General features: G+C 38.2%; 1 protein-coding gene across 3 annotated transcripts in view; it reads left to right on the forward strand.

The window, feature by feature from the left end:
* Positions 1-20,889, forward strand: part of LOC106948550 (neuropilin-2-like) — a 118,369-nt gene that overhangs the window by 28,443 nt on the left and 69,037 nt on the right. For all 3 annotated transcript variants that reach the window (XM_015034308.1, XM_015034300.1, XM_015034316.1), the window contains exons 3-4: positions 8,347-8,528; positions 17,494-17,721. In XM_015034308.1, the coding sequence (XP_014889794.1) occupies positions 8,347-8,528; positions 17,494-17,721 (410 nt within the window). The remainder of the gene's footprint in view (positions 1-8,346; positions 8,529-17,493; positions 17,722-20,889) is intronic.

The raw sequence follows: 20,889 nt of genomic DNA on the forward strand, positions 1-20,889 counted from the left end.
CGACTTTTACATATAGTAATAAACATTTCCACATATCATCTCCGATATCCACCGGACTCATTTTCACCACCAGTTTTTCACAGCTGCGCGATATGTCAGCTGTTTGGGATTCCCCTCTGTTCTTACGTCACAGCGCTTTCTGATTGGCTACTGTCACATTCAACAGGTTGTATTCTTGTTCCCAGTCAGGGAAAACCCCACAGGCTGCGTTAAAAGGGCCAAGACAACCCAAATAGGGGATATTCAGGATTTAGCGGGAACACCAACATGCAGCTTTATCTGACGTTTCAGCCCCCCCCCCACCCCCCGACCCCCGGGACGCAACAAAATTTCCTGTAATAAAAAGGTTGGGGATCACTGCTTTAGAGAACAGATGTATTTATAGCAGGATCTGCTTATCAGCTATTCATTACTTTAGGAGTTATTAGTTGCAGATTTTATTTCAGGGTATCTGAGTAAAGAAGTCTAAATACATATGCACACCACACTTTCAAAATTGTAAAAAAAAACAACAAAAAAAAAACAAAAACAAAAATCTGTGATTTTCTTTCCACCCCACTGCTTTGAGTTAGTCTCTTAAATAAAATCCTAATAAAACTCAGTAAAGTTTGAGGTTGGAATGGGACACAATAACATACAAAGTTTAGACGGTGATGAACAACCTTCAACAGGGTAAGTCACTGTAAAAAGAAGTTCACATACAGTCAGCAAAAAAAAAAAAAAAATCAGCAAAGCCTTAGAGCTTGTTTTTTACTCTGCCTCAATCAGACATTTAACTTTATGCCAGATTTATTCTCTCTTCTGTGTGTCTCGTGTAATATGAGTCACATATCAAATGTGAACACCGCTGTCTGCAAATGTAGAAATATTTTATCACACATGCAGACACATCTGGCTGGCAGACAGAAGCTGTGCAGACTTGACCAAGAGAAGAGTGAGAAGATGGAGTGATGTGATGTGACACTGGCCTCCGGGCAGAGCGGCAGAGAGGAGAAAGGTGGAGGGAAGAGAATGCATAACAGAGGGAGGAGGAGAGAGGAGCAGCATGTGGAGTGACAGTTCGATTACCAGCTGTGGGCATTTAGCAGCTGCCTGCGTGTTTGGATTAACATCACTGTGACTCTACCAGCAGGAGAGTCAAACATCCAGACAAAAGTTCAAACAAAGAGGCAAAGACGGTGTTATCACACTGTTTTGGGATGGAAAACGTAGGAGATCACTACAGAAAATGAAGAGTTTCAGTCTGTTTACCTGATTTTGAGGTTAAAGCGCCGTTATTGGTAAACTATCATGCAGTGACTGCCACAAGTGCTCACAAAGAAATGTCAGCTGTTTATTTCGTACAGCTGGAGTCAAAGTCTAATTGGTGTGGTATTTGTAGAGACAGGTGTATTCATACAAAAACAATAGATCAACTAAAAAACATTAGTCATATGTTCAACACATTCAATGAAACAGCTAAAAAAAACAAGACTTAAAACATGTAAATATAAATTTACATCAAGAATTGCAATAGATTGCAACAAAAATTGAATAAAGAAAGATTTGCACTGCATTAAAATACAACTATGTAGGTGTGAAATCTGAATTTTAAAGTCAGGAACTAAATTTCTAGAAATAAAGCCATATTTTAGTACTGGATGGTAAAAACTCCCAATCTTTAAGCCATTAAACTGCAAAGATGTGCTCCTCCAAAGGTTTCTACTGGGGTTCTTGTAAATCGGTGCAGTTACAGCTGTAGGAGTAATCAGCTTAATTTAACTACTGACTATTATGTTGTATGAAAAAATAAGTATGGCCAATGTTGCCAAAAATGTGGTGAAATCTAAGTGTTTCGAACATAATTCAATTTAAGTCAATGAATAATACAGTCCATCTTTGATATCCATCCATCTGTCTGTCCAAAAACAACAACAAAAAAATCCCAACAGCTTCGCACTTGTTGATTCAAGTGATGCCATGTTGCAGAATAGATTTGATGATATATTAACCAGTAATGTAGTGACTTTAAATTATGCATTCATACATAACCTCCTTCAGGTATTGTTGGCAATAATGATAATACCTCTGTGGTGATTTATGGATGCTGCCTGGAGCCCTGAAGGTCTACCTGATCAATGTCTGCTACTGTAATAACCATATGTGTGTGTGTGTGTGTAGGTGTGTGTGTGTATGAGTGAAGGACTGATCCTGGTCAATGTGTGTTAAAACCATAATGAGGAATCGATTAGTTGTCCTGGAGACTATGGCTGGAAACATGCATACATACTTCCCCCCATGCACTCATACACATCGTCCAGCACTAGGCAATAATAGACCTATTACCTGATATCAGTGAAGTCGGTCGCCCTGCTTGCTCTCTATTACCTGCTTCACTGACACACTAACAGCTGCTGCTTTAAGTCAACGTAGGCGTATGAATATATTGTCTAAACTGAAAGCGTGTGTGAGTCTCATTAAACAGAACACTTCTCAGTGACTGATTTATTATTATTTATAGGCATAAGTGAGAGCATAATTTCATATTTGGGGCTTTGACTTTCAGAAATATTAGATATTGTGACTATGGACTCTAGGAACCTAAATAAAAATCTACTCTGATAGATTCAATTTGTGTTTTGGACCTAATCTTCACAATTTGCTACTGAAAACTGCTTGAACACTATCAGATGTGATTTGTAACACATCGTTAAATTCCTCATGGGTTGTTTTTGCTCACAGAAGTGTCTGGAAATACTAAGAGCTTTTCCTTTCCAGCTTGTCCTGTGCTGTCCCCTCCCTCAAAAGTACCGGCAGAGAGTTTTCAGAATCAGTCCATGAGCTGTCCTTCTCTGTACTTTGCTTTTAGCAGCACTGTCCAAGTGGAAATCTGTGTTTGAAAACAAGGTTTGGTTCACATTAACAAAGAAACAAACTTTTTTTCCACATCTTTTTAAAATCAGTCTGGAAATAATGGGCCTGTAGTCTGAACATAGCCTTCAAATCTCCTGAATTTTTTTTTCTCTTGGATTGCATCCGCGGTAAAATAACAAGCATGCATAAGTGAAGTGAAGAAAAAAATTAGAAAGAACTGCAGGATTACAGTTTGTTGTGGCTTACAGGCATCGTCGCTTTTGCAAGAAGCATCTGTTAGCGGTCAGAGGGATTGGCGGAAACTAGCAGATCTATAATTTCTTTCCTTTTTCTGACAGAGAGCCAACAGTGCAGTTTTGCTTCTCTAAGAACAATCTTAGAATATCCCTTATGGCTAAATTTGCACTCTGACACTCACATGACTAAAGCAGAAGTGGTACATACACTATGATTTACCCCAGATGTTCTGTTTTAGGGAATCTGAAATTCCACATTTGACCTGCTTCAATAACCAGTATTGTTAGGGTGTGTATCAGCTGATTTCTTCAACTTTTTAAGTTTTTCTGAATTTTATTTTATGAAATTGATCTCAAACGGTTAAGCTATTACTGCAAAAAATATGTTCTTAGTTGAAGCACATTTTTGAATCCAGACACAGAGTAATTATGTAGTAAAGATGTGTTTAAAAGCTTAAAATAAGGGGGTTTATTTTGGCAGCAGCATAATTTCACACTGAAAAATTTAGAGAGCAACCTATAATTTGAATGAAGAAGAACAGCCATTGGAATTTAGCTTTCAAGAAAATCATAAGTGGCATAATGTAATTATTGAATATACTATTATTTAAAACAAATGTAGCTGAAACATTTGTATCTTCATTTACCGTATCTATTTTTTTTAAGTTAATTTGCATATCTTTGAACATACAATCAATAGTAAATGACTTTTTCTTTCCCTGACAACATGCAGTTGCCTATTTCTGACAGCCACTGACCAATGTGTAGGATGAAAACCCCAACTTATTTAGTTGCCACACACTGTCAGGTCAACGAAGTAAAAACATTTCCAACTATCACTACAGGAGAATAACATCACATCTCCATAACAGCCGTTAGGTGTTTAGGAAGATTTAACTAGGACAGTTTTCATTGGTCAAATGAGAGTTTTAATTAATTTAATTCTCATCTTTACAAGTATCTTAGCAGGGAAGTCTTTTTTGCACATTAGATTGTTTTGCCTCTACCATCACCCTGATATGGACAACAACAACAACAATTTGATTTAAGTCTTAGAATCCAAACTTTTTTTAATCTGACTTTTTTTTCCTTAGAATTCTGACTTTTTTATGTCAGAATTTAAAAAAATTACCAAAAATGATCAAGTGTCAATGCCAATTATGTTACATGAAAATAATCACTAATAATCAGGGCTTCTTCCTTATTATAGGATTTGTAAACCTGCCTGTTATCTACACTGAAATGTCCCGTATTTATTAGGCGGATTCGAGTTTTAAGACTAGATTTGCCTGATGGTGGATAAACAATTTAAACAATTCCAGGATTCAAATAATTGTTTATTTTTTATTTTTTCGGTGGCCCAGATCTTTTTCCATTCCCTGACCTTTAAAAATACAGGAAGTGTGAAAGTTCATTTGACAGACTTTTATGAGCTTTCATGCTCTAAAAAAACTCAACTCAATTCCACAAACACAGATGAATAGATCTCCAAAAATCCAAACTGTCACGCCGGTTCAGACCTTCTCTGACAGTTTGTTTTGGATCTAACGTGTATTGTTTCTCCATTTAACGTGAGAATCACTAAAAACCTTGCTACTTGTTTCCAGTAGATTAATTTTAGGGGAACAGTGTGGGAGAATCAGATTTGAAGGTCTTTGATGGCCTTTGGCGAGTCTCGGTACATCAGGGATTGGCTACAGTAGAGTATATTTGGGGAAAGAAGAGCAAAAAACGGGAGCGATGATGGGATTTAACAGTTTGTTAGAAGCGGTGTACCTCCCACGCATGCATGGATTGGAAATCTCAAACCCCTCGGAAGAACCTTGTGTAAAACCACAAGCTTTGTTTGCATCAGCATGAACAGGCTGTGTGAATGGAGGTCTTAGAAGTTGTTGGGGTTTTTTTTTTCTTAAAGGCATAAATTTAAAGGTGAGGATGACGCTCGTCCTTCTCTGCGATGTGTGGAAGACAGTGTGGATACAGTCAAGTGAAAGATAAATCATAAAAGAGACATATTAGGCAAAATTCAAATTTTTTAAATTTTTGTACTTCCATGTGGATCTCTACTGCTTCTAAAAACAACCCAACTGTTTAAAAAAGTCATTAATTTTTGGTGTCTAGAAAATGAACCATTTCAAAAACTTTTGTAATGTAATGTAACAAACTAGCAGAAACTGTCTCTAACCTAGCAACCCCACTTTTATCTAGCTTGTCACCTCCCAAGCTGAACTGTGGCATGTTTGTTAAGATGGTTTATACCTCTGTATGCGATGTACAATGGCTGCTGGAAAAGACAAGTGTTTTGTTGTTGACTTACCATCCAGAAACCTCTTGCTGCATTCTTGTTGGTTGTGCAGGAGGCTCCATGTCTGCTTTTCAAAGATGCATGGTTGTATGATTGTGCATCTGTTTGCAGCCATTTTCATGTGTGAGTGTAAAGGTTGAGTTGGGCGGCCAGCAGCAGACTATTTGGATTTAAAGTGACAAAAGGATCCAAAAAGTTAATTCTGAAATGAGTTGCAAGCAAGCAGAACTGATCAGATTAAAATTACATTTTCTGAGAATGATTTTGTGCAAAAAATGTTATGAACATGTTTGATCTAGCCCATAGATCCATCCTAACCTGTTCAAGGAAGCACAATAGGCCACCTTTGAAGCTCATTGGCTATAAGTTTTGCCTTTGCACCTTTAGACGGAGCTAATATTATGTGTTAGCAGCTCAAGATTAATTTACAGAAAAACTAGAAAAAAATAACACGCAGCACACTGAAGAATAATTAGAGAAGGAGTTGTCATTGCACAAAAGAGGTGTGGGTAGCTGTCACGACAATGAGACGTTGGTTTAGGAAATATATGACAGGAGCTGCGACACACCCACTGCAGAAGCACACACATGCATGCACAGTGACAGTCTGCACCATAAATCTGATGGGGGGGGCGGGGTTCTGCCTGAAACATGGTGGGAGGGAAAGAGGTTTGTGACCCTCATCATGTTGGGAGGCTGCTCACCTGTCAGATGAGACACAAAGAGGAGGATGATAACAAACAGAGACTCACGCACAGGTAGAGGCACAGCTAAAACATCTATTCTTGGCTGCATTTTAGAAAGTGATCAGTGATCTGGTGGGTTTTTAGTTCACGCCGGATATCTGTACTGTTTTTCTGATTTGACAGGAATGATCACTTTATCCATCCGAAAATGTGAATTTACCTGTCATGCATAAAAGAAATACTACTTGATTAGAAATAAACAACAGTAACCATGTTTTGCTTTTAGTGTTTTCTTTCCCATGCATATTAATGTCAATAAAGGTAAAGCTGCATAAAATACCTCAGTTTTCAGTCATACTTAAGGGATGACCTAATATTATTGTCCCAGTAAAATATATTGTTTAGTGAAATTATTTAAGTTCAAACTCAAAAGTGAACAAATACAGAAACGTTTCTGCCATGTAGTTATGTAATTGGATAAAATGGTATTGAAATTGAAAAGCTGGGTGAATAGACCTTTGCTCATTCCATAAGATTTAAGAAAGCATGTATGTCTCTGTATGTCTGTAAATGTCTACAAAAGGATCACTTTGAGAAGTGCGCTTATCTCGAGCAAACAGGTCAGTGAGACCCAGTTAGTATGTGAAATATTATAATTCAGGAGAAGACGGTTAGAAAAAGATATTCCTGCACTTGAGTTTGGTTTGGAGTTGAGTCATGTGGTTCTGTATCAGAAACTTCAGTCTTTCATACATTCTTACATGTTGGTTTCTTAATTTTTCTGCAGATAATTTGTCATTTTTTTCTATTTCTAGTTTCTGTGTTCTTGCAACAAAATGGTGCTCAGTATATACATTTTGAAAGTACAGTTGAATGACATTAAATGCTGTGTATGTTTATTTTAGCCAGTTTCTGTATTCTCTGATTCAACCAGTATTTTTGCTCAGTGCTTCAGATTGCTGCTCGCTCTCTCTCTCTCTCTCTCTCTCTCTCTCTCTCTCTCTCTCTCTCTCTGCCTCTCTCTCTCTCTCTATGTCTCTCTCTCTGCAGTTCCAGATCTAGCCTTCGGTATTAAGTCAACCTAAGCACTCAGATTGTATTCAGTCAGATTCTTGTCATAATATTTACCTCTCCACATGTCAAAACAGAACAAGTTGCTTTTTAAGAAGTTTTGTCAGGTGAAAAACTCTTCTCTATAGGATGCATGACATCGTGACTTCAGCATGAAGAACTACTCAACTTTTTTGGCTCTATGAGACCAAAGTACAGATCTTTTTGTTCTGACTGTAGTTTCTTTTCCAATTTGGTCTGAATGGCATAAACCTTCTAACTAAGGTTTAACTCTCTACTCACATGTCAAACTCCAGCATAAACATGTTTGCCTCTAAAAAAGGGGAGGTGTGACAAACGCCCGTTAACAAATAGTGAAAAGATTAACACCCTTTTCATATTCATGTATTTTTAATATGTGTGCAATGTGGCAGCAGCTTACCATGAGCTTAACTTTTATTATCCAGAGGCACATGATACCTTCATATGGTGAGTCATTTTAATGACCAGAGTTGCTGGTGGATGATATTTTTAACAGCAATAAAGTCATAAGTAGCTCTTTAACGGCGCAGGAATTCAAGGGTGCACAAGCTTCAATAAAATGTGTGAAGATCAGAGTAGGAAAAATGATTCAGCACTGATGTGGTCAGGAGTGATTGGTATGCTGTAAACAAGCATCCAGGTAAAGTTCACCCCAAATGTTTTGCTTTAGTTTAAGAAAAACCCTTAATTGTGAAGGACCGTGTTTCAGTTAGAATCAAACGTTAAAGCCTTCCTTTATAACTCCCTCCAGGAATTTATTCCCAGGAAGCTATTTTAGAGGCAGGCAGGTGTGCCTTTGGTATCCAGACACAGAGGCAGCACTCCTGCTGTGAGTCCACAGATAGACCTTAACATTTGTTGTCAAAAAACATGAAAGAAACAGGAATAGAAATAGATTTCTTGTCAGTAAAGTCCTTTTATAGTAGAAAACAATTCCCAGCATCCTGTCTGCTTGCATTTATTGAGAGTTCATCTTTCATGGTGTTTTAGAATGTACTTTTAAATGATAAGCATTTTTTTCCCCCAACGAAAGAGCACCTAATGTTTTAGGCATGAGCAATGCTATTTTGGAGTTTAATCTGAAACTTTATCCATCCATCTCCTCTTCATGGTAACAGTCCAGTTATTCCATCTTAATAGATCTGATTTATCAGGACATGTTTGTCTTTGGCAGGTATGACTATGTAGAGATCCATGATGGGAACTCGGAGTCAGCCGACCTCCTGGGAAAGCACTGCAGCAACATTGCCCCTGCACCAATCATATCGTCTGGCCCATCTCTTCACATCAAGTTTGTGTCGGACTACGCCCAGCAGGGGGCGGGTTTCTCACTGCGCTATGAAATACACAAAACAGGTAAGTCAAAGCTACCTAAGGTTTTACTGAAGCAGTAATCCAGGGCCCTGTTTTTTTTTTTTTTTTTTTACAGTACAATTGTATAAATGTACTGTAATCTGCATTAGTAAAGAGATACTTCTCTTAGTGGATAGGGGACTAAAACTGGCTTCTGCCCAGGGCCCTACATCCTTGCAAATCTGGCTCTGCCCACCACTCCCAAACCATGTTAATCATAAGGATGGTATTAACACACATTTATGTGAATAAACACAGAAGTTTTATTTTTGTGGAAAATAAACAAGGAAATTTGTCTTAAATTGTGTCAAAATATTAGATTTTTTTAAAGGAATTTCAATTTTTCGGTCCAGAGAAATGAAGAATCCTTACTGTAAATGAATGAATACAATGCATCTTACAAGAGGCTATCATAACAAGCTACAAGGGGACTAAACATGCTTCATTAGGTGATCAGGCCTTGTTTGTCTCCCTGGTGTAAATGGAGTCAGAGGGAAGGCATCAGGAGACACAGCGGAGGACCCCTGAGGGCCCTCCAGCATGTCCAGGCAGGTCATTTCTTCACATCATGACACTTAGTGTGTGTATAAAAGTGTACGTGTTTGACATGGCTCCCCTTCACGCCGCCATGGGTCAGCTGAAGCGAGACCAATTGAGATCAAGGGCAAGTGAGACACAGAGGCGAGCAGTGGCGGCCTCACAGCCATCTTGTCCCGTTCCTTCTGAAAGCATTCCTCACATACCGGCCTAATTGAGTCCTGAGCTCCCGTTCCCCTGAGATCCACCCACACACACAAACACACACACACACACACACACACACGCACACACAGAGGGCTGAGGTTACTAACACAACACGTGTGGTTGTTGGTGTTTCTCACTTGCTGGCACCAACCTTTTGGGACTTCTTGAGCGCATTTGTATAAGTGTGAGTGTTGTTGATTCGTAAATGAAGACCTGGTGGACTTTAAAACGAGCCTGGTGTCAATATTCACACGCCAGCACCCCAAGAAAAAGAACTGAAACAAGAAAGAAAGGACAATTTGTAAATCGGCTCATTTAATTTGAGCGTAAAATTTTAACGTAAAGACTTGCTGATTTGTTTCTATGCTGCTTGCTTCAAATTGCTTGTCTAAGCATATTTAGTTTGTTTATTAATTGTTTAGATCACTGGCTTTATTGCTGTAGATTACAGTCATATTGCAGGGAAGAATGACATTTTCATAAATAGGTTTAATAAGATTTGGAACAAGTTTGTCTGTCGCTTTCTAGTATCTTGCTTGAAAGTACATTTATTTAAATAATATCCCATATTTTTAGCTCGCCATCAGGAGGGGAAACATGGTGTTTACAGGATCACTGTTTATTCGTTTCTAACTGTAGAGCTTTGTGTTGGTGTCCGACCCTCTCTGGCACCGATGATGGAGCCATTTGGAACATTCAAGCTGTTGCCGCACTGCTAACAGGATCTTGTTTTCCTGGAAGGTGCTGCCGAACGTCTGGTTGTGTGGGTGAATTTTGTTGGAAATGTATGCCAGTCGCAAATATTGTCCAGCCTCACCGTGAACCATTTAAATGTAAAATATGTTGTTGTGTCTTGGTCCACTGCGGATTTCTCTTAATATTTTGCTTCCAAGAAGCCAGCTCTTAAAATAAAGCTGTATTTGTCAATAGTTATTGTCTTTCATAAGGTTTTGTGGGCTTCTGATGAAATTTCAGCACAAATAGTGAATAATTGTGTAGTAGAAAGCCTGCAAAGTCTGACTTGCATTATTTATTCATCCTGGGGGTGAGCGATTTGAACTTGAAGTTTTAGCACAATATCTTATGGTAACAATAAAAGTGATACAAACTATTTATTGCTACATTAGTCTGATTCATGCAACTACACAACTATTTAACCATGCTTTAAGATCTATCTCTATGGAATGATGCTCTCGTTGAAAGAAAAAAAAAACGATGGAGAAAGTTGTAAAAGTGACAATCCTGACAATAGTTTTGTGTGGTTTTAATCATCATTAATTAGAATTTATTGCGACAAAGATAAATCTGAATTAATATGACAAGAAACAATACGATAAATTCCTACTCCTAAATTCCCAGATAAGGCAAGGAGGCGTTAATCAGAGAAGCAGTGAGGAGGCACAGAGTAACTGAGGAGGAACTGTTCAGGTGGGAGAATGTTTCGATAGGACAACTTTTAGACACGCATTCAACAAACATGGTCTTTGTGGAAGCATAGGAACAAGAAACCCATTGTTTAGAGAAATCCAAAAGAAGTCCTGTTTGCAGTTTGCCACAAGCCATCCAGGAAATAAAGCAAACATGTGAAAGAAGGTGCTCTGGTTAGATGAGACCATAAATTGAAATTCTGGCCTACGTTCAAAATGTGACTGACCATGACAAAACCATGAAGAAGTCTCACCATGGCGTTTTGAGTTCTTTACAGATTCCGAAAGCATGGATTTCCAATGAAGAAAATATGGCCCTTTCAAGTTTAGCACTCCCCAATTTTTTTGGAGGGGGTGTTCAGTGACAACCCAAAAAGTGTTGGTAATGTTAATGAGCCATGTGTTTACAATTATCTTGCAAATTATTGGCCAAAACCAAAACAAATTCACATGAATAGCCAATAAAGTCCCAGTGTTTTAATCAGCTTTCAGTTCCCCACCTCACCCACTGAAACAGCTCAGATTTACTCTGTTAACACAACTCTGAATTCAAAGAGTTACCATTTTAAAACCTTTGAAACTGTTATTTAAAGCATGGGGTGGTTTCTTTGTGACTTCAACTAGTATATTTTACAAAAACCCCAAAATCACTGTTTTCTCAGAAATTTGTGGGTTATATCTCTTTTTTTTCCATTTCTACTCTGCCAACTTGTTCATGTATTGCAGTGGTGCATCACAAATGCTTGTTGTGATGGGGAACTAACATCCCCACCTTGAAGCATGGTGGTTCTTCAGCAGAGACAGGGAAGATGGTCTAGCTAAATACAGGGTAATCCTAGAAAAAAGCCTGTTAGAGGCTGCAAAAATTCTTGAGGCTAGGGCAGCGATTCACCTTCCAGCAGGGCAATAACTGTAATCGTACAGCCAGAGCTAAATTTATATAATTATGATCATGGCACATTAATGTTTAAGAATGGCCCAATCAAAGTCCAGACATAGTGTGGTAGGAAACTAACATCCCCACCTTGGACAAAAGTCTGTAGATGCGCTAAGAGTAGATAGAGATTCCCCCAAAAATGAAGTTATATTTGAAACGAAAGGAGCTTTTACAAAATATTGAAGCAAAGGGTCTAAATGCAAATGAATATCCAACAGCTAGATTTAATGGTTAAGCTTTTATTATTATTCTTTTTTTTTCTTTTGGACATTTTGTATTTTATGAAACACTGGTGAGAAGTGTCTTTCCCAGAAAGCTGTTTACTGGATAAAAAGTGTTCTCTGTGGCCTAAAACAGGAACTCTTGTAAACATAAATCAGCGTGAAAACCATTAAACTGATCTGTCCAGTTTCCACTGCACTTGAGCTGGAAACAATGAGTCGTTACTGTAACAAAGTCGCTCTGTTTCAGCATCATGTGTTGTGATGTTGTTATTTTAGTTAATGGCTTTGTTTTTTTTGTTACCTTCATGCCCTCCAGTGAATTTTTGTCTTCGTCTTTGTCACAACTCCTGTCTGTTACTGGGAGCACTGGGAAGGTTTTGCCAGTTTGGGTTAGGGCTTGTAGTAATTATGTAGCAGACTTATAGATACATGCACACAAATAAAAAATGGTGTATAAAAAAATCACAGACATACACATAAACAATGGTAAATCAAATGGGCATGCCTTTCTTGTTGTTGTTTACAATCATGTTACTATAGAAACAGTAGTAAATTTCCAGCCAATATGAAGGCAGGCATGATAATGTGATAGCCAATCAAATTTCACTGTCTGGGCAGTGTTCCCCCAGATGTTATTGTGACCCAGAACTCGACACATGCATGCGCGCAAGCACACGCACACACACACACACACATACACGCACACACACATGCATACTTGAATGCACTGATGCAGGCTGGATGGTTACTGACAAATGCGGGGCAGCTTGCATGTCTGCACGCAAATGTTAGTTCACACATGCAAACGTGCAGTTTATTTTCTTTATTTTTGTCTCACAAGGGGACATTGCAGGGACATATTCTAATTTTACCTTTACTCCTGCAAATTAAACTTGAACTCAAAGTGACCCAGAACTGTCGGATGCTTAAATATTTAAACTAAAATTAATACTGCACCCTGTGGGCAGCAGCTTTTGACCCGAATGAGATATGAATCAGTTCAGCTGAGTGAAGAGATTTTTTATTATTTTGTATTTCCCATCTACACCAAATCTCACTTCCACACAGAAACTCTGTGGGCTTTGTAGTGGGGCAGTTATCGTGACAACCCCTTCCAATAACTAGTTTTGTTTACATTCTAGCCAGTGCCTTTAGGCGCTTCCTAGCCGCTTCTGTCCCACTACTCATCAGCTCAGTTTATTAGTAAGTCTGACCAATCATATCGCTGCCTCCTCCCACCTCCAGCTCCCATTGAGGAAAGTGGTTCCAGATCTGACCCAGCAACCAGCCAAAGGTGCTCTGCAGAAACAACGATGCTTGAAATAACAGAACAAGCATTTATAGCAGAATTACTTCCTCTGCATCAAAGCAAGTTGTGGCCTTTTAAAACTTAAATATTTGAACCACGGCACAGTGGAATGTGAGAGAAGATGTCATCTTTTCATGTCATAAAAATGAACCATTTTCATTAATTTAATATGTGCCACTGTTCAGTAACCTGACTGTTAGATTCAGTAGGAAAGTTTGTATCATCATGAACAGAAAACTGTCTGACTGAAATTTAATAATCTCTAGTCCTCTGTGTGAGTTGTAGCTCTACTTTTAGTAATTTGGTAAAACTTGCTGTGTGTATAAAACCAGCTCCACTAGGAGCTACTCAAACTCTGGGCATAATTAACCCAACACCATGCTTGGTACAGTGTTTATAGGTTTCCAAACGTCAGCCTTTTTTCTTCCGGACAATTTAATCAGGCTGATGTCAGAACTGATTGCCTTTCACAAAACCTACTAAAACATTTTTTGTACAAATATAGAACCATTTGACAGGAAATAAACAGACAGTGGTACCAAGAAGCTTAACTAAAATGAAGGAAAAACATGACGAAACACAAATTTCATTACTGTTTTGCTAGACTTGTTGGGTAGATTAGATACAATTCAGAATGAATTTACATTATAGCACCTGATGTTTATGTTTAGTACTATTCAAGTTGTTTTTTGTATGGTCAAAAAGTAAAACGAATCATTCACGTAAATCATTCAAAGCCCCAAATTGTTATGGGATTCCTGCTCCGATGAAGTATTCTTCGGACTGGAACTGTGTGTATTCTCTTTGCTTTGTGCTGCTGATTCAAACTATTCACAAACATTAAATTGTTCATGAAAATTACTTCAAGTCATTCTTTGATCCACACCTCTTAACTTCTTTTATCTGGTTGTTCCGTTCAGAACATGGTCCTGTAGAGGAAATCAGCACCTTGGATTTTTGTCTATCTGAAGCTGAGATGTCTGGCAGTTCAGAGAAGTAGACACAGAGGAAAGACGGTCTTTGGAAAGAGTCAGGGAAATCCTCAATTTTGTCATGTTCAAACAGCTTCATGAATTACATCAGTGAGACATTGCTGGATTTAAACTTTCAGTAAACGGAAGTGAGATTATTTTGCTGTTAATTGTCTTATGGTGGCATGGTTGGAGTTTAGCTGCAAAGGCAGTTTTTTTTTTTTTAAAGGGAAAATAAATGTGGTGCCATAATAAATGCTGAAAGGTAGTTTCTGGCAAGTTTAAAAGCCCATGCTTCAAACTTAAATAACAACCAGGTGGAATCCTAACCTCTAAAATGTTGTGGGTTTTCACGCTGGTTTCAGTGAACTGTGTGTGGTCGCCTGTAATACATTTCTTTCAGTGGGTATCTTACAGTAAATAACCTCTGCATGTGCTCTTGTGTGTGTTCTTGTGTGTGTGTGTATGTGTGAAGATGGGCTGTAAATTTGGATTTTATCTTGCAAAGAACCTGTACGTGGATGTGTGCATGTCAGCTCACAGCATACACACAAACCTGCAAACTAACACATGGAGCAGACACAAAAACTCCAGTTTCAATGCTAGGATTTTTATGATGCAAAATAATGAGACTATTACAAATAACTTAAAAAAATTATTACATATGTAACATAACTTTTGCAGTTTTTGCCAGCATGGTTTAACAGAAAAACAACCAAACCTGTTTGAAGGAAAATATAATTAAACATTTTAAGGCAACACAATACACACAACCCTTCCTTGTGTTATGTGATGATGAGAAAAGCCAAAATATCAGGAGGAAAATTGTGGATATCCTCAAATCTGGTTCATTGCTGATGCTTCAAGTAGGGGGGTGCCAGCATGTTGTGTGGGTGTTTTGCTGCATGGGAAATCGACGTACTGTACAATATAGATGATATCATGACGAACGAACAATATGTGGAAATACTGCAGCAATTTATAAGGACTTATAAGGGATATATATTTCATTAAAGATGAAAAATGTTTTGAACAGGTTATTAGTTTTGTTTTCTTATATAACAACTAGGCACTCAAAACCATATATATACTTTATTTTTGTTTCAATGTGGTATCCTTTGAACTTTAATAAATAAAAGTGGTTGCATGCCAACACATCATTTAAAGACATGCTGACAATCCCCGTCCTGAATCCCAGAGATCAACGAGACATAAGCATCAGATCTACCCGGCAACAAATACAGCAACAAGCTGTCAGCTTGCTCCTTTCACAGTAATCCTGTTCAAACAGATACAATACAAGTAAAGCACAATAGGAAATAAGATGAGGTGGTGATAGGTGTTACTTTCAATGCAAAGAAGGGACAGATCAGAACAAGACGGGAGAAAGGAGGGTATAAGTAAGTGGGTTTTTTTTTCCAGGCTCTATGAACATGAAGTAATGAGAGGGGAATAAAATCGCTGCCGGCTACAAAACTGGTCAGGCGTGCACTCTCCACATACACACACGCACCTACTGACTGTCACGCAGCCCCCTAGCTATGCAGCGACTGCCTCTGCAGGGGGGCCAGACGCAGAAGAAACAGTGTGTTTATGTGTGAGCGTGTGTTTGTCTGCCACTGAGGTCACGCCGCTGCCAAGAAGATCATAGTAAAAACAAAGTCTGTCCAGAAAGTGCAGCAAAATATTATTTCATTCATTTTGATGGTGGAAAATCTGTCTCTGATAATATCAGATGTCAATATGTAGTTAAGACTGACGCTCACGCAAATGAGACAAATGAAAATATCAGGCTGAAAACATCAATATTTTTAGTCACAACCACAGAAGACTGAATCACCAAGATGTTCAAAATTAAATAAATCAGACACATATGGTTATCGCTTATAGCGTCTGTCAGTCTGTACTCGTTGTGTAAAAATCTAGTTTCCATGGAGATCTCCAAGCAACCTTATCAAATTAAAGTCTTTAACTTTCGAGCTTTACTTCCACAGACACGCTGTGACTCCAACTGCCTTGTTGCTCACAATGGAAAATCAATGCGGTCATTTGCATTTGAAAGAAAAGGAGTCCAGGCTCTTTTTGAGTTTGAATCTCAAGCCCTTAATCAGCAAGTGGACATGTTCAAAATTCAAAAAAACTCCTCACCCACTGCTACGATAAACACTATTTTGTGATGTATTCACGCTTCTCTTCATTTATGGAAGCATGTAAGTACAATAGCAGACACCCAAACAGACTGGGGGGAAATGGGTTACAATAAGAGGCTTAGACAGTGTGTGTGTGTGTCTGTGAGAGAGTAAGGGTTTGGTCACACATGGTTGGCTAAGCTGGTATAATGGTCCAATTGGTGCGACTGTGTTCAGTCTATAGTGTGTGTGAATCTGAGTGTTAATAAGGGGGTAGATCTAGAAGGTCCCATGAACTGCTGTACTCCACATGCTTGATACGGTCTGCAGATTATCCGTTTCTTTGTCTGGTATTTAATATTTTTGAATACGTATTAAAAGACAGTCATGTAAAATACATTCCATTCATGCTTCACCAATTTCTGAAGGCCAACTCTCCCAGAACTTAAGCTACTTTTCCGGTGGTGGGCACCGTTAACTAAAAAGTCAGTTTCGCTTACCCTAAAACACTCATCATAATCATTAATTCAATAAATATATTGTTCTCTGTTGCCCATGTTTTATAATATTTCTGTATGTTTCTTGTTTGAAATACATTTTGAGGGGAAACATCAGAAGATCTGAGGAGAGGAAATGGAACTGCTGCCTTAAACTGCTATTTTTACCCACTTCAAAATAAGAGCATTAATATAAATGTCTAACTATGTGACAATGGATAACCAAAACACAGATGTTGACTTTTATTCAACTGAAAATGTATAAAAACAGCCAAGTAAATTAGCACTTCAGAATTTATCTGGCACATTCATTTAGACAAAGCCAAGCATGTAAAGTTTTTTCAAAGTTAACAAACCCGCTAAACTGCTAAGGAAAAATTAGCACACTAATGGCACATTAGCAGATTAGCAGAAGTGTGCTGTGTACAAAAAGTAACTAATAGGAGTATTCCCCAAGTTTTTTTTTTTATTATTTTTTAATCTTTTATAACACCACGCTAAAACACCAGAATCAGGTTCATGTCAAATCTTTTTTATTGTAAATGACATCACTCAATATCTACCCACAAGCTCACAAGCTTTCAAATAAAGAAAAACATGTATGAAGGGATCATTCACAGTATTCAATTTCTTGAAAAAAATAACATCATTTCACTTATTTTATAACTGAATCTGGCCTTTCTCTGCCACTAAGCTACATCTCCCTTTCTGCTTTGTCTCATCTTTCTAGGCTCAGATTGTTCTCGTAATTTCACAAGTCCCTCAGGCCTCATTGAGTCCCCGGGCTACCCCGACAAATACCCCCATAACCTGGAGTGCTCTTTCATTATCATCGTGCCACCCAGCATGGATGTCACCCTCACCTTCCTCACCTTTGACCTGGAGAACGATCCCCTGCCAGGGAGCGACGGAGACTGCAAGTACGACTGGCTGGAAGTGTGGGATGGACTTCCAGCAGGTACGGCATGACTTTAACTGATAGACCAACAAATTATCAAGTTGCTTTGTAGTGGCAGGAAAACAAACCATGGTTTTATTCTATTTTGTTAAATAAATAGAAAAATGCATTTCTGTTTAGCTGTCCTGAGGTTTCACTTTTATTCAATAACTTTTTACTGCTCTTACAGCAAAAAGTCAGACACTGTAGCTTAATCCACTTAATAATCTGCCAGTAGAATTTGTACTTTTCATCAATATTCAGTAGTTACTAAAACAAGCTCTTATTTCATGCAGAAAAGTTACATGTAAGTTAGTTTAGTCTTAGTTCAAGTGTACTAAGCCATTTGCATTAGACACTAGACCAAAAATAGTTTGTAAGATTATGTTTATGAAGTTTAACTTCTGCATAGCCTATTATAGCTTAATTATGCTGCCATCACCATGCTTGGTGTAAGCAACAAACAAACTTCAGAGGCATTCAAAGAACTGTGTTTTTTTTTTCTACTGAAATTAAATTACACTCAGTAATTAAATTCTAAAGGCTCTTTGTTGAGTTTATCTAGGTATACCAGTGTTAATTGGTGCCACATTTTTAGGACACATGTATCCTTCTGCTTTCACTTCACAATAGTGAAATTTGCTATTTTGTGTTTATTTAGCACACAAAATCGCATTAAAATACATCAAAGTTTATGGTTGCTACATGATAAAAAAGACTGCAAAAGTTAAAGGGCAGTGGATACTTTTGTGAGATACTGTATATTTGTATTATTTTTGGTAAATCCATTGAATATTGTTCATGGAGATGTTCAGCACTACCTCACCTGCCTTCTGAGTCAGTACAGTGAAAAAGTGCCCTGCCTACATCCTTATTGACTGCAGTAGAGCCGAGACTATTTTAGCAGCTATGTGTTGGTAGATAAAAGCTAAGCTTTCAGGCAGGATGCTGGCACCTGTTGTGGAAAAAAAATTAAAGGGGAAAATAAAATAGGAGATGTTAAGCAGAGGGACAAAAGGGATTGGAGGTGAGAAGGAGAATGGGAGATGGTGAAGATATTTCTGGTGTAGCTGCTTGAAAAATTGGGAGATTTCACAGAGAGTAATCCATAAGGTGCAAAGACCTTGTCTCTTCTTTCAAGCAATGGAATGAAAAGAACGAGCTGGAAGCGTTTGTGGAAAGGCAGCGAAAAAAAAAAAAACCCCTCTGCAGCTGGAAATACAGGAACAAAGCAAGAGATGTTGGACTGAGGATCAAGGTCGGGAGATTTGTGGCCTGACTTCGGGAAAGGATAAACAGGATTTCTGAAAGCAGGACCGAAAAGTGGGGAAGGGGGTTTGCCCAAAGATTTGTTCTTTATTCAAGCTACTCCTGCCCTCATGAATAACTTCTAATTTCCTCTATTCTAAAAATGGACAGTTCTGATCAAAAAGATTAACAGCTGCCAAGTCAGGAGAGGTTAAACAATTGATCGCCAAAGAGGAATCGAACATCACAGAAAGGAGAACCAACAGCTGCTTGCAATGAGCTTTAGTGCAGCGATGAATTCAGCCTGCAGGGCAATGGCAAGGCAGGGCAGAGAAGAAATGCTGCTTACATGGATGAAGGAATAAAAAGAAGCTGCTTCTTTCCAACATTTTAAGAAAAAGGAATAGAAGAAAACAATGAAAATAAATGCTGTGGCGTACAATAATGGAGGAAGATTCCAAAACAAGATGAAAGTGGAGGGAATTTAATGGTAAGAGAAAGAAATGAAGGACTTTTGGTTTGTTCCTAAAAAGTACATAAAGTGACACCAGGTTTCAAAAACACAAAAAAATAAAAAATTATGCAACACCCTTTATACGATTTAAAATGCTTTTAATTAGATTCTGGACAGTGACCAGAGTTTTAGAGCTGCCCTTCCTCACTTGTTGCTGTGGACTGGTGGTCAGCTGGCTAATAAAAGCCAGCTTTTCCAGAAAGAGAAAATCATCTGCCTGGAAACATTTATGTTGTACTTACTCCAGTTATTCTTGTTTTAATGTTTAAATTTGGTTGATCTGAAATATCTAAATGTTACACAATCTATAAGGGGATAAATACTTTTGTACAGCAACAATATTCTGCAAAATATGCAACTTGAAATCTACTTCAAGATTTTGTAACGTTTTCAAGTCCTTTTATCTTATTAATGTGAAACTGCATTATTCAAATTTATAAAATGGTGAAACTCATCTTGGCTCTTAGAAGGAAAAGTGAGTAGGGAAAAAAAGACTCTGAGACAGTATTGGGTTAAATCACAGTGGCGAAGGGAGTGGATGCTAAAAGACGGCCTTAAATCAGTTTATTCAGTTAATGGGAGCAGAGATAAACAGCCTCAGAAGTCAGTTTTCACTCGATTAAACAACAAATCAAATAAGGCAAGAGAGAGAAAACTGAAAGATGAGCTTAAACTGTTCCTATATTTACTTCAGTGTACATACAAGCATTGGTATGCTTAGATTTTATCTCCTCAGATGAACTGACTAGTCAACTGTTTGCTTTCAGGCTCATCTATCAACCTTGGGGATGGAAAGGAAATGAGATGAGCCCTGTCTGTAAAGCAAGCTGTAAATACACAAAATCTTGTTAGAGAAATGTAATTGCGCTGTATTTTACTTTCGCTTTGTTTTGCTTGTCTTTTTTCCTTGTTTTCCCTGCTCCTCGCCACCAACAAGAAAAGAGTTATTGCCATTGTCAAGAGACGTATTTCAAATATCCAACAATTCCAAAAGGGAAGGGAAAAAAATCAATAGTGCTGTTCGATCGCCAGCTATTTTTTTCTCCTCCTCCTCCTCCTCCTCCTCTTCTTCTTCTTCATGTGTATATCTCTGGAGCTGGGAGTTTGCAGGATGAATGTTGTACTATCTCATCACACACCCTCCCTTTTTGACACACACACACACACACACACACACACACACACACCTCTGGGCTTTGAATCACAACCTTCTGTTTACGTTGAGGCATTGACATTTTGTGGTACGGTAGGTAGTCTGCTAGAGAGGAAAAAAAAACGGCACAGGGAATCACTTAGATCTTTGGATTAACATGTAAACTCCGTGTACATTTTTACTGCACGTTGTAAAACCGTGTTTAGTCCAGAGATGGAGATGATAGATGAAGGGAAGAGAGGTGATGACACCAGGAGGATGAGCAGACGTCGCT

This window comes from Poecilia latipinna, unplaced genomic scaffold (genome assembly GCF_001443285.1).
Source record: "Poecilia latipinna isolate Pla-1442-1.1 unplaced genomic scaffold, P_latipinna-1.0 Scaffold17, whole genome shotgun sequence".
NCBI classification, from domain to species: Eukaryota; Metazoa; Chordata; class Actinopteri; order Cyprinodontiformes; family Poeciliidae; genus Poecilia; species Poecilia latipinna.